The sequence below is a fragment of the Bufo gargarizans genome, chromosome 5 (assembly GCF_014858855.1).
Source record: "Bufo gargarizans isolate SCDJY-AF-19 chromosome 5, ASM1485885v1, whole genome shotgun sequence".
NCBI lineage: Eukaryota > Metazoa > Chordata > Amphibia > Anura > Bufonidae > Bufo > Bufo gargarizans.
The window spans coordinates 136,464,669-136,479,772 of NC_058084.1; the positions used below are offsets into that span (position 1 = coordinate 136,464,669).

Genomic DNA, 15,104 nt, shown 5'->3' on the forward strand with positions numbered 1-15,104 from the left:
TGATTCGCTCATCCCTAGTATTGAGCCGTAAAATAAGAATGTTATTTTTAGTGCACAGTGAATACAGTGATGTCAAAACCCCCAAAACCTTGGCAGAATTGTGGGGCTTTTCCCCATTTTCCAATAATAGACATGGTAAATTAAACCGTGCCCTCAAAAATACAACTTATCCCACAAAAAAAGCCGTCTATATAGCTATATGAAAATGTAAAAAGTTATGGCTATTGGAACACGGGGAGGAAAAACAAAAAATGCAAAACAAAAAATGGGCGTGGGTACTTTAGGGGTTAATGTGCATGTATTCAACCCCTGAAAGTCAATACTCTGTGAATCCACTTTTGCGGCAATTACAGGTCTTGAAGCTTGTTCCCCCTTAAATTATTCCAGTGAAGCTTCAGCATGTTTGTGGTTATTGCCCTGCATGAAAGTGAACCTCCGAACCTCCTATGCATCCCAAAGTGACATGAAGCCATGCTGATATGGAGGTCATGTGAAAATCTGGCTCGTTAAGGTTAGAAATAAAATACACCTTAAATGTGATTTCATTTACATGTACAAGCATATGTATAATCAGTATAAACTGGCACATAATTTTCTTCCCAATGACATTCTTTGGATGTGGAGGAAAGGCAGCTTAGCCCCCTATACAGGAAAGGATTCCTTACAGTTAAAGTAAGAAAAGTTGAATATGAAGGACATGTGTATTATAACCTATGTAACAATGCTTAAAAAAAAATTAAATTAGACTATTAACAGTCCATTAAATTTTCTTCTTTCAAATATTGTGTGTAATTTTCTGTAGTATCAAGAGCTTACCTGAAAGCCTAATCCTTTGCAGGGTCTGTTGTACCAAAACTTCTGAGCGAGGGACAACAATCAGGAAATCCACTTTACTGAAACGGCCCAGATCCAGACATTGACTCCCACTATCTGCAATGGCACACACCTGGGACAGAAGCTTCCGAGCAACCATCAGCTGAGACTGGCATATCTGAAGGCTGTCTGTGCTGTAGCCTGTAACATATACATAAAAGATCTTCATTTAGATTGTTTGCTTCTAATCTAGACTGTACACAAACTCCATGGCCCAGATTTTCTAATGTGTCTAAGCCAAAAAAAAAAAAGTCTAAAAAGTGGCACAAAATTGGGCACAATTCAGCATATCTACGGTTTCTATATTTTTTCCCTAACATGCTTAGAAAGGGGGTAGGACAGCAGAAGCTTCAAGGGAAGGGTGTGGGTCTAAGACATACCATTATACACCAAAACTTCTCAGACATAAAAATCAGTCTCAATAGTTGGTATAGAGCCAGCAAAAAGTGTCTATTCCTCTACCGCATTTATCATCCAGTCTAAGGGCTGTTTCACACGAGCCGATGCAGTGCGTGACATCCGCTCCGTGAATGACAGCCAAGACCCGATGCGGACAGCAGAAGCACATGATTGATAATGCTCCGTGCCTCTCTTTACTACAAAATCACAGTGAGATAAAGTTGTCACTGTGATTTCGTAGTAAAGAGGTCACCGAGAGGCACGGAGCATTATCAGTCATGTTAATGGTCCGTGTCTCTGCTGTCCGCATCGGGTCTTGGCTGTCATTCACGGAGCGGATGTCTCACACGGCATCCGCTGGTGTGAAACAGCCCTAAGGCTTACATTCACATGATAGTGGAAAAAAAGAGTCAGTTAAAAAACGGCAAAACTGTAAATTTTTTAATGGAAATTTTTTAAATGATGCCTTTCTTAGAAACGGATGTTAAAAACAGTCCCCTTTAATTATATAGGGGCTGTTGGCAAGTTAAAATAGACAAAATAGAATACGTTCTATTTTCTGAAGTCAGTTATTCACTGGCAGTCAGAAAACTGCTGTGTGAATTTAGGCGGGTTTACACGGGCCGAGGAGCAGCTGATTGTTGTGAAGGAAGCGTTCCTTCCTGACAGCCGGCTGCTCAATCAGTGAAGGCGGCAGCGCATTTACATGCGGTGATCTCTTTCACAGTAATAAGAACAAGGGATCACTATTGCTCGTCCTCATACAGCTGCATTGTTTCTAGGCAGTAGATCGCCGTTTAGACCGCACAATCTGCCCCCCAGAAACGATAATTTAAGTGCCTGCGCGAATGACCTGATCACCAAATGAACGATTGTTTTTCTTGTTCCTCGGATGATTGGCGGCACATTTAGAGATGAAAGTCCAGCAGTAAGGATACCAATTTATACAAAATAAGGGTAATAGTAAAGAAATCAAAAAGTCCAGCAGTTATACCCTGTTCAATGATTAGAGAACTCAATTTAATCAGAATAAACTAACTTATACATAGTCAATAGGGTGGGCCATGACACAGTTAGACACACTACGTGAGTGGTGGGGAGGTTGTCCCTGCCACTACTGCCCTACTCTGGTCCTCTGCCCAGGGACGTCCCCTAGTGGTGGGGACTCCCTGTCCTCGTGCCTAGCCTCACCTCCTGTCTAACCCTGATGAGGTGACAGGTGGAGAGAAACTAGTGTCAGAGTGGCCCCCCACCGGATGACCAGCACAGATATCACGGAAAGGAAAGAAGGTGTCCACTGTATACAGCCCTCGTGACGGATCGCCAGGAGGTACAGGGTCAACCTAGTGGGTAAAATACGCAGACAAACACACGCACATAAACACACTGATTAGATAATTTTGTGATGTAAATATGATACACTACAACCCCGATGCGTTTGACCCACCGAGTGGGATCATCAGGGGGTAATACGAAGTAGGTATACTACAGACAAGGGGCCAATCATGATAAATAGGCCTCGTCCAATAATGATGCGTAATTTAAAATTGCGTTTGGAAATTACGTAAAGACAACAGACCCATACATAATATGCCGGAAAATAAATAAATGTGTGCCAAATGGCGAAGTACATACGGTCACTTGACAGAGGAATAGACGATGGGGTATGACCAATGCACATAAAGTGCAAATCTCTGAAGTCACAGAGGGCACCAAGTCACAAAGTGATAAATTGTGAGAATGCTCATGGGAGGGCATCAGGGGTAATAGCCCTGAACATACATAGGTAAAGCTGAGAGTGACTGCCAATGCAGAGCGGTCCCGCAGAGTATGGCTCCTACAATATGGAGCTACCCAACATCTAGCGCATGGTACCACCGTCAATATGGAGAAAAGGGTCTGAGTGTGTCTAACTGTGTCATGGCCCACCCTATTGACTATGTATAAGTTAGTTTATTCTCATTAAATTGAGTTATCTAATCATTGAACAGGGTATAACTGCTGGACTTTTTCACATTTAGAGATGGGCAGATTGTCAAGAACGAGCATTCGCAGGAATGTTTGTTCCAGGTAATCTGCCCGAATATTGAGCCCTGTAAATTCACCTTTACCCCCATAGAATACTATTGTTGTGGAATGTAATGGAAGTCACTGTGATAAATCTGGAACAGGTCTAGGTAGCCTATCTAATGGCAGGTTTACACAGTCCAATTGATGGGCAGATTATTAGGGATGAATGCTTGTTCCTAATAACCTTCCATCTCAAGGTGCAGCTTGTTCATCGGGTGAAACGGTCATTCGTGCAGGCAAGTAAAATATCATTTCTGAACAGCAGAATTTAAGATTTTTTGTTGTTTTTATTTTTCATTTTGAAAGTTATATACCATTTAAAATTAAATAAAAATTATAGTCCTTCTTTAGCAGACAGTATAGAGAGATAAAACTGATATACAGTAATTCATTCTTTAGTTTACTGCTGTTGTAAAGGAAATATTATCTGTTAGTAAAACAGTAGATTAGTAGAATTGGGATACCAGCATGGCAGCGGAGTTGTTCTCTTGATACGCCTAGCCCACTGAAGAGCATTGCATGTATCAGTGTAATGTGTGAAGCTGTAATTGAGTAACTCATGCTCTCTCTCCCTGTTCATAGTGACTGGTCTGACTGAGAGTCAAGTGAGGCTGTAGGTCATAATAACAGTCCTTGCAAAAAAAGAAGTTAGAGCCAGGACAGGAGTGACTTCAAAAAAAATATACCTAGAAAATCATCCACCCATTTTCAAATATATAATATATCACAGCATACTAGCACGCTAAAAACAAATAGACTTTATTATTACTCGTTAAAAACGGGGGAATATATCACAAAACATTTCTCAAACAGTCCTTTAGATTTCTTCCTCTACGGTACGTAACAGTGGGGTGATCCCCCACCAGATGTTCAATGTCAGTGTCCATTTTTAGAACACTCCAATGTTTACATAAAATGTCTCGAATTGGTCCGTTAGCCGCATCAAAAGACGCCACTAGGTGTATCTGTTCATCCTCCGTGTGTTTATCCCTGGGATTAGGCAGGGATTCTCGCGTACGTGCCGACAACTGCTGATACGCCGATTTTAGAATCTTTTGTGAGGATATCCACGTCTGAGGAACCTATTCTCAAGATCCTGGCTTTTGTTTTGAAGTCTGCAATTGAGGAAAAGTTACAGCGAACACTAAAATACTGCCCTTTTGGAATCCCTCTCTTTAAAGGGATTGGACCTCTGAGGAAGCTAGTACATGCTCTAGCGATACACGTGAGGGTTTTCTTTCCCCCCTGTGGGTTTCCATTTCCCGTGTGCCACCACTGTGTTTCTGATAAGTATATCATTTGATAGATTTTATGCATTTGCATGTCACATCTTTGACCATCTTATACATTGATCATTTGATGGTGGTACCGGATGCATTTTGCACATGATTCTACCCACTAGTGGGGATTGTTTCATGAATTTATGTTTTTAACCAGTATGTTTCAAAAAATTATGTTTCATCTTTGGAGGTGCGGTCTAGCTGTGGTATTTCTTTACTTGGTTGAGTTCATGTTCGTTTTTTGATACCAAGGCCTGCACTCCTTTATTATACTCATAGGTGTGCCCCCTGCTGTTTGTTTCATATTGTTTAAAGGGAGGGGATGGCAGCTATCCCAGTGTAATAAACTGTTGGTCGCAGTCTTCTTACGGAACAAACTAGTATGGATCCTGCCATCATCAGCTTTCATCATGATAAGATCCAAAAAAGTAATTTGAGTGGAATTGATCTCTGATGTAAGAAACGGGCGACATTTGTTGATGTTTAGGACCTGAACAAACTTCTCAAATTCATGCACTGTTCCTGTCCAAAATATCAGCACGTCGTTGATGTATCTTAGCCACAAAGAAATGTGGGAGGACCATTCTGCTAGCTTGTCTCCAAAAACAAATTTCTTCTCCCACCAGCCCAGGTATAAATTGGCGTAAGATGGCGCACATGGACTTCCCATGGCAAAGCCCCTGAGCTGATGGTAGAAGCGACGATTGAACGATTGAAAAAAAATACATTATGATGCGGAATGAACTTCAACAGATCAATAACAAATTCATTATGGGATCTGCTTTCCCTCTTGTCTGCAGAAAACAACATTGACTCAATGCCCTCCCCATGAGGAATGGAACTAAAGAGGGCCTCCACATTGAGGCTTGCGAGCCAAGTGTCACTATCGACGTAGAGGTCATCTAGTTTGCTTACAATTTCCATTGAATCTCTCACATAGGAGGGCAGAGATGACACAAAGGGTTTAAGAACAGTCAACATAATTACTGATCTGGTGAGTAAGACTGTTGGTGCCTGAAACAATTGGTCTGCCTCTCAAAGGCTGTAAGCCCTTATGAATTTTGGCAGGCTGTAAAAGCAAGCTAACTGTGGACATTTAGGTAGCAAGGCTTGATATTTGGCCTTGCTTATAAGGTTAGATGCTAGGGCAGATGTAAGGAGATTTTTTTTATTCCAGACTATACTGTTCAGTAGGATTACCTGACAGTAACCCATAGCAACTTCTGTCTTTCAAGATATCCAAACACATACTGAGGTATTGCTGGTTGCCCAATACCACAATGTTGCGCACACACCCCCCCCTCCCCCTCCTTGTCAGCTGCCTTGATTACTATAGCAGTATCTCCTTCCAAAGTTAACAGGCCCTCCAATTCTTCCTTGGTGAGGTTATTACCAAACTTAAAACCTTCTAACCATGCCTAGTCCTCAACAACTAATAAAAAAAATAAAAAAAATAAAAAAAACATCAAATTGGAGTAGTATCAGTGATGGGAGGATTTAATTGGGAATGGGTTTTCATAGATGTAAAAGGCCCTTCGACAGGAACTCTCTCATTCTCACACATTATATCTACAAGGTTCCTCACGTCTGCCAAATCTGCAGTGTCTATACCCAATTCCATACACCGACGTCTGTCGTGATGTATAAAAAACTTCTTCCATTTTTATTTCCTCACAAATAGATTAAGGTCTTTTACCAAACCAAACAAATCAAAAGCATGATTAGGAACAAAAGAAAGGCCCTTTTTTAAGATGCTAATTTCTGCTTCTGTGAGTGCCCTATCTGATAAATTTACAATTTGCATTTCATCAGTGCCCACTCTAGGTGAAAGTGATGTTTTTGGCCATCCTTCCTTTCTCTCAGTAAATAATTCGAGATTGGAACTCCATGACCTAAAAAACTATCCCTTAACCACTCATCGTGGCTGCCCGCTATTTGAACGACTCCTGAAAGATGGCGGTCTGGAATATCTGGTGTTCACATTCGATTCAGCCTCTACTTCACTTTCTGATGAGGACGGCTCTGTGTCGGCCTCAAGGGCTCACACAGGTTTAGCTTTATAATCGAAGAGCCGTCCCTCCCTTAAGTCGGCTGTGTCCCTCAGATACAAAGTGTTTCTTCTCTTTTAATTGGGCAGTGTATTTCTGTACTGCCTGTTCCAAGGCTTGCTCTTTACGAGCAAACTCTGTGTGTGTGTGGAGAATTAATTCAATCTGCCCCTGCAGAGAAACCGTACAAGTCTCAAAGAGGAATTTTTCTTCTTCTAATAGGAGGCGCATAAGACGAAGGGAGGACTCAATGGATTCAGTCTCCCATTTCTTTGTAAACTCAAAACGTGCTGAGGGGAGTCCTCTGAGCACAATTTTATTCTTCAAATAGGTGTCCAGGGTCTGAATTTTCCACCATCCCTGAATATTTTCTTTATAAGCACGTGTCAGATTTTTAAAGGCCCCTGTTAGTGTCACTACCGGGCTCGTATTTGGTAGTTGAGCCACTGAAAACACTAGTTTGGCTTCGCTGTTCCACTGTTACCTATTTATGCCACTAGCAAGGAAACCTGCCATCCCTGAGTGGAAATTATCAAATTCACAGATAAAGAAAATTATTATTGGTGCACGTCTCAACTGTAAATATGATCACGGTATATTAGGACGCTAAAAACTAATAGACTTATTACCCGTTAAAAACGGGGGAATATAAATCCCAAAACACTTCTCAAACAATTTTTTTGCACACTCGAACATTGACCGATTACATTTAAAATCCACCCAAAATCGTATAATTTGTGTGACACAAAGAAACTGGGTAGGTTTATATAGGCATAAGAGCCCTAAAAGGTCAATGTCTCAAATGGGCTGGAAATATACCAGACCCAAGAGACAACACCAGTGTGGCAGCGTCTGTTTGTTATTTTACCACTCCGAGTTCCACAATCTGTTCAGTCAAATGCTCCTGATGAATCATCTACGAGGAAACTCGTCGAGCCTGAGGCTGGGTTCACACCTGAGCGTTTTACAGCGCGTTCCTACGCGCTGTAAAACGCACAACAGGCAAGAACCAATGATTCCCTATGGGAATGGTTCTCACCTGGGCGTTTTACAGCGCGTACGATCGCGCTGTAAAACGCCCGACGCTCAAACAAGTGCTTGAGCTTTTTTTTGGGCGTTTGTCGCGCGTTCCCGCACATAGAAATTCGGGAACGCGCGACAATGTGTGAACGGCAATCTCTGTATGCGCGATTGTAAACGCCCGTACAATCGCGCATACAGAGCGCTCGTTTCCGAACGCTCAGGTGTGAACCCAGCGTTAGAAGCCACACTTAGGAGCGACAGTTAGTGGTGGGCAGGTGGATAAGGAACTGCGGTGAGCTCTTGATTTGATGGTTAACACTAAACCAGCATTTCTTTATATAAACATTACTACAAGAATCCTATCTCTTGGGTCTGGTATATTTCCAGCCCATATGAGACATTGACTTTTAGGGCTCTTATGCCTATATAAACCCATACCACCTACCCAGTTTCTTTGTGTCACACAAATTATCCGATTTGGGTGAAGGCCAAATCGGTCAATGTTCGAGTGTGCAAAATAATTGTTTGAGAAGTGTTTTGTGATATATTCCCCCGTTTTTAACGAGTAATAATTAAGTCTATTAGTTTTTAGTGTCCTAGAATACTGTGATCATTTTTACAGTTGAGACGTGCACCAATAATAATTTTCTTTATCAGTGAATTTGCCATTTTCAAATATAGGCAAAAAAAAATTACTATAAGGAATTAACTTAAAAGGGATAGGCCACTATCTATTGCTAGCTGAACATGAGCTGTAGATGTCCAATGGTGTAATATGCCCGATTTATGGTTACATGTAGGTCTGCTCCTACCTGCATCCCAAAAACACAGCACCAGGAAGCAGGCGATGGCAGATTTGCAAGTAAACATTAAATTAGGAATATCAACCCATGAGGACATCTGCATTGATAGTCTAACAATATGACATGTAGATGCGCCACTAGTTACGTGGTCAACCTTTTTTAAGAATCGTGGTCAACCTTTTAATTATATTCTCCACCTAATTTCCTATCAATTGCATGTCCTTATATTATCAGTATCTCCACGTCTTGTCATACAGCTGACTGTAACTGGTAAATTTGCAAAACGCCAAAGATATAACCAAACAACTTGTGTGGTCTGCGCACTTATTTTCCAGTTTTATACAGTTTAAAATCTTTTGAATAAGAAAAACAAAAAAAAAGTACCTCTGCCCTGTGTGGGGATCATGCTGGCTGCCTCCATGGACGAGACACATTCTTTCACCCCCCCATTAAAAGGAATAATAACATTATCTCCTCTCTTTTTTTGAATCCTCTCCAACAGCTTGTCCAAATCATCACCTAGTTAATAAACAAATAAAAAAATTAAAAAAAAAACAGGAATAAAAAAATAATACTCAAAACAAAATAACCAATAACACACAGCCAGATTTCATGTTCGGACATTCTGGAACCAGTTTTAAGTTAAGTGGTATTCTTAATGAGGTTGTCGGCTTAGGCTACTTTCACACTGCCGTTTCTGGGTCCGCTTGTGAGATCCGTTTCAGAGATCTCACAAGCGGCCCAAAACGAATCAGTTCAGCCCCAATGCATTCTGAATGGATAAGGATCCGTTCAGAATGCATCAGTTTGGCTGTGTTTGGTCTCCGTTCCGCTTTTGAGGTGGACACCAAAACGCTGCTTGCAGCGTTTTGGTGTCCACCTGACGAAACTGAGCCAAACTGATCCGTCCTGACTTACTATGTAAGTCAATGGGGACGGATCCGTTTTCGCTGACACAATATGGTGCAATTGAAAATGCATCCGTCCCCCATTGACTTTCAAAAGATCCATTTTGACTTACTTTTTTTTAAAAAGAATAATGCAAACGGATCCGTTCTGAACAGATACAAGCGTTTGCATTATCGTGCGGATCCGTCTGTGCAGATACAAGACGGATCAGCACCGAACGCAGGTGTGAAAGTAGCCTAAGTATTTTGTTTTTGTCTTGTTTTTTATATTGATGAGCATATCAGATCGGTAGCAGGCCGACTCCCAGCACCCCTGCTGATCAGCTGTATGAAGAGAGCACTGCCTTGGTAAACAGTGAAGAGAATGCAGCACTCGAACAAGCGCTGCATTCTCTTCAAACAATTGATCAGTGGGGGTGCTGGGAGTCTGAACCCCATCGATCTGATATTGATGCTCTATCCCGAGGATAGGTCATCAATATAAATAAAAAAAAAGCAGACAACCCAGACAAACTATAGAAAAAGGAGCAGGCCTCTCTGGTGGCCAGGGCTGCACATAGGCTGGTGCTTTTTCCTATAGTGTGCAAGCATGGCCACTGCTGCAGGATGGCCATAACCATGATGGATATGAGCAGTGTATATGTGTGTATAGAAGTGTGATGGAAAAATGAATCCAGACAGCAAAGGAAGCAATATGGAGAATTGTATTAACTGTAGTAACGTGTCTACTATGCCATTTGCTGAGGTGAGACAGCCCCTTTCATTTTGGAAACAGGTAGCGGCCTTATGTTCGCAGAGACCACAGAGTTGCCTGGTCTCATTATACAAGGGGGTGGTGCAGCCCTGGGAAGAACACATACTTGGGCGGCATGCTAGCAGGGAGCAATCTACTCAAACCAACAGAGGTAAAGAAGGTTCAGGCAAGAGCAGATCTTGGGCAGACCATAAAAGCAAGATACCCACTAAATGCGAAATAAACCACAACGCTCTTGTAACTCGTGTACCACTAAAACTTACAGTACCCCCCAAGAAAAGGGCTGCCTGTGTGAGCATAAAGGTTTCTCTTTGCACTGAATATGATCTGCGACTTCATTCAGGGGGCAGCTCCCACGACAGGACCCCAGGAACATATTCCTCTCAGGAATCTCCTTTTCACCATAACCATTTTGTTGGCTGAGCAATACGTTTATTTTCGTTCATCTAAGGAAGCCATGAAAACTACTTACCCATAGATGTGTTTTTGAAGTGTGAGGCCAAGAAGCTGACTTTACCTGTGATTAGCTCATAGCTAATCTCCTTCAGGAATTCACTTGTAGTCAGCATACTCTCAGCAAGAACTCGGGACTGGTATTTTCCTGAAAAAATAATAATAATAAACCATCACACTGCAAAAAACGATTAGTGCCAGCTGACATGGTGACTGTCAGTGATCATTACAACATGAGCAAACAGAGGAGAACACTAAACCGGCACAATCCCTTCTACTGAAGTCACGGTGCCACGACATGTAATCACAAGAGAGGTCATTGTGCTGAACAAACCTGACTGCCGGCAGATTGTGCTAATTTGCGTTCTGAACTAGAATCTGGTGATCTCACCATGGCGACACTAATAACTTTTCAAGGTTAAAGGTAACCTGTAGTATGCTGCCGTCAGTGGTGGGATTCTAATTTTTAACAGGTTCCCTACTCAACGGCGGACACGTAGCGTCACGACACATGTTTACATATACATACACCATATATATATATATATATGCCACACACATACACACAAATACATGGTACACATACATAAATACACCTTCACACACATACCACCCAACTTTTAAAAAGCTTAAGGAGCTAAACTATGGAATGGAAGCGCTCAACTCCAGCTGCTGCCGCCAGAGCACCGGATCGGGATTCAGCCGGATCTCCGACCCAGCTGTAATTTTAACAACCGGATCTGGAGAACCTGAGAGAACCGGCTGAATCCCATGCCTGGCTGCAGTCACTGCGGACACCATAGGGTGGTGACAGAAGCCCCGATTTCTGTGGTCTGTCATTTCTGTGATGGCAATCAGTACTCTTAGAGAACTGACATGCCGTACCCCGCAGCACACGTTAGCACTGCAAGGGAGAGGAGTCCGATGACGCTCACTGCCCCTACCTCATGACTTATGGGTTTCTTTCCTATGCACAAAACTATTAGGGTAATCTCACATGAGAGCGGTTTTCATCCAGATGTGTTGCATTTTGCAGACAGTCTCCGGACTGAAACCTCACCCATTCATTTCAATGAGTTTGTGCACAAAAGCGTTGTTTTTCAATGATCATCTTTGCATTCAGGAAGAATTACGGCATGTTCTATATTGTCTATTTTTAATGCAGTCCTTGCCCCATAGAAATGAATGGAGCCACGTGAAAAAAAGGAAGACATCAGGACGCAATGCATTTTTCTCTGATGACTACTATGAGAAGTCAAGCGTTATTCCTCAGTTTTTCTTCAAATTCATGAAGAAAACAAACACTGAACAAAATCGCAGAAGAAATTGTTTGAACTTGCACGAACAACCACCAGTTCTTCACTGATCATGTAAAAGGGGCCTAAAAGTATCAACTGCCAGAAGTGACAGACTGCGGAAATCAGCGGGTCTGTCACTAGCACTACTCTATTCTGTCCTCCGAGAACACAGCACAGTGCAGGCGACAGGTTCCCTTTAAAGATGGAGATAAAAACCTCATTACCATTGCAGTGATTCTAGATTAGACATTGTATTGTAGCTGACAGTAATTTCCTAAAACACAGTAATATATACTCTGTGCATAACAAACTAAAAAATAATTACCAAAAATACACTATATAATAGAATTCTTAAACCCCCAGATTGAAAAGTAGATATCCATAGATAAAACATGAATGTGATGTTTTCAAACACAGTGATAGAAGATTGCAAGAAGTGAGGTCAAGGTCACTACACCAATGCAAGGAGGACCGAGGCCATAACGCAATATACAGATTAATAGGCGACATCCAGTATCCAAAAAAAAACAAAAAAAAAAAACAGGCCATCATTATCTGCTCTGCAGGAGTCCAACACCCAAGTGATCAATTATTTCAAGGTAGCTCAGATGCTGGAACTACACAGCTTTGTCTGTTGTGCAGTGGACAGAGCTTGTAACAGCAGCACTGCTCCCTTTCACTATAGCGGGAGCAGTGCTGCAGTAACTAGCTCCGTCCAGTATACAATGAATTGAGCCATGTAATTCCGGTGACCTTTCCTTTTCTGAGTGGACAGTGTCTGTGTGTGTGTGTGTGTGCGTGCGTATATATATAAGAAACCACTGGCAGCACCACCCTCAAATGGTACAAAGGGAAAAACGGGTGCAAAATCCAAGTATGGTAACAGGTGCTTACCCAATTATAAAAATGAAAAGAAAAAAAAAAAAAAAAAAAAAAAAAAAAAAAAATCGGACTGCACTCCAAGCGTATCTTCTCAAAAGATGTTTTTAATCACCCATATGATGGCAAAAGCGACGTTTCGGCTCAAGCATGAGCCTTTTTCAGCACCCATATGATGGCAAAAGCGACGTTTCGCTTGAAAAAGGCTCATGCTTGAGCCGAAACGTCGCTTTTGCCATCATATGGGTGATTAAAAACATCTTTTGAGAAGATACACTTGGAGTGCAGTCCGATTTTTTTCATATATATATATATATATATATATATATATATATATATATAATATATACATACATATATATATATAGCGCAACGGGAGTTCAGGGCAGCACACCTTGTAGCAAGTACTTGAGTGCCATCGATGTCAACACTCTACCACAGTGTCAAATCCAGAATAGATAAATGAGTACACCGCAGCACATCAAATGGTGAAAAAAAAAAAACTGTGGGATCCTTTATTCACCCAAGCAGCGACGTTTCGGTCCGCTTGCTGGGACCATTTTCAAGCCTGGCTTGAAAATGGTCCCAGCAAGCGGACCGAAACGTCGCTGCTTGGGTGGATAAAGGATCCCACAGTTTTTTTCACCATTTGATGTGCTGCGGTGTACTCATTTATCTAATATATATATATATATATATATATATATATATATATATATATATATATATACATACATACATACATATATATACACACACACACACACACACATACATACATATACATATACACTACAGACCAAACGTTTGGACACACCTTCTCATTCAAAGAGTTTTCTTTATTTTCATGACTATGAAAATTGTAGATTCACACTGAAGGCATCAAAACTATGAATTAACACATGTGGAATTATATACATAACAGAAAAGTGTGAAACAACTGAAAATATGTCATATTCTAGGTTCTTCAAAGTAGCCACCTTTTGCTTTGATTACTGCTTTGCACACTCTTGGCATTCTCTTGATGAGCTTCAAGAGGTAGTCATCTGAAATGGTCTTCCAACAGTCTTGAAGGAGTTCCCAGAGATGCTTAGCACTTGTTGGCCCTTTTGCCTTCGCTCTGCGGTCAAGCTGACCCCAAACCATCTCGATTGGGTTCAGGTCCGGTGACTGTGGAGGCCAGGTCATCTGGCGCACCACCCCATCACTCTCCTTCATGGTCAAATAGCCCTTACACAGCCTGGAGGTGTGTTTGGGGTCATTGTCCTGTGGAAAAATAAATGATGGTCCAACTAAACGCAAACCGGATGGAATAGCATGCTGCTGCAAGATGCTGTGGTAGCCATGCTGGTTCAGTATGCCTTCAATTTTGAATAAATCCCCAACAGTGTCACCAGCAAAGCACCCTCACACCATCACACCCCCTCCTTCATGCTTCACGGTGGGAACCAGTCATGTAGAGTCCATCCGTTCACCTTTTCTGCGTCGCACAAAGACACGGTGGTTGGAACCAAAGATCTCAAATTTGGACTCATCAGACCAAAGCACAGATTTTCACTGGTCTAATGTCCATTCCTTGTGTTCTTTAGCCCAAACAAGTCTCTTCTGCTTGTTGTCTGTCCTTAGCAGTGGTTTCCTAGCAGATATTCTACCATGAAGGCCTGATTCACACAGTCTCCTCTTAACAGTTGTTCTAGAGATGTGTCTGCTGCTAGAACTCTGTGTGGCATTGACCTGGTCTCTAATCTGAGCTGCTGCTAACCTGCGATTTCTGAGGCTGGTGACTTGGATGAACTTATCCTCCGCAGCAGAGGTGATTCTTGGTCTTCCTTTCCTGGGGCGGTCCGCATGTGAGCCAGTTTCTTTGTAGCGCTTGATGGCTTTTGTGACTGCACTTGGGGACACTTTCAAAGTTTTCGGACTGACTGACCTTCATTTCTTAAAGTAATGATGGCCACTCGTTTTTCTTTACTTAGCTGCTTTTTTTGCCATAATACAAATTCTAACAGTCTATTCAGTAGGACTATCAGCTGTGTATCCACCTGACTTCTCCACAACGCAACTGATGGTCCCAACCCCATTTATAAGGCAAGAAATCCCACTTATTAAACCTGACAGGGCACACCTGTGAAGTGAAAACCATTTCAGGTGACTACCTCTTGAAGCTCATCAAGAGAATGCCAAGAGTGTGCAAAGCAGTAATCAAAGCAAAACGTGGCTACTTTGAAGAACCTAGAATATGACATATTTTCAGTTGTTTCACACTTTTTTGTTAGGTATATAATTCCACATGTGTTAATTCATAGTTTTGATGCC

At 41.8% G+C, this 15,104-nt stretch overlaps 1 protein-coding gene across 6 annotated transcripts in view; it reads right to left on the minus strand.

Moving 5' to 3' along the window:
* GREB1L (GREB1 like retinoic acid receptor coactivator) overlaps window positions 1-15,104 on the minus strand; it is a 115,902-nt gene that overhangs the window by 31,003 nt on the left and 69,795 nt on the right. For all 6 annotated transcript variants that reach the window (XM_044294469.1, XM_044294470.1, XM_044294468.1 and 3 more), the window contains exons 14-16: window positions 10,631-10,759; window positions 8,881-9,015; window positions 817-1,014 (exon numbers count right to left, since the gene is read on the minus strand). In XM_044294469.1, coding sequence (XP_044150404.1) covers window positions 817-1,014; window positions 8,881-9,015; window positions 10,631-10,759 — 462 coding nt within the window. The remainder of the gene's footprint in view (window positions 1-816; window positions 1,015-8,880; window positions 9,016-10,630; window positions 10,760-15,104) is intronic.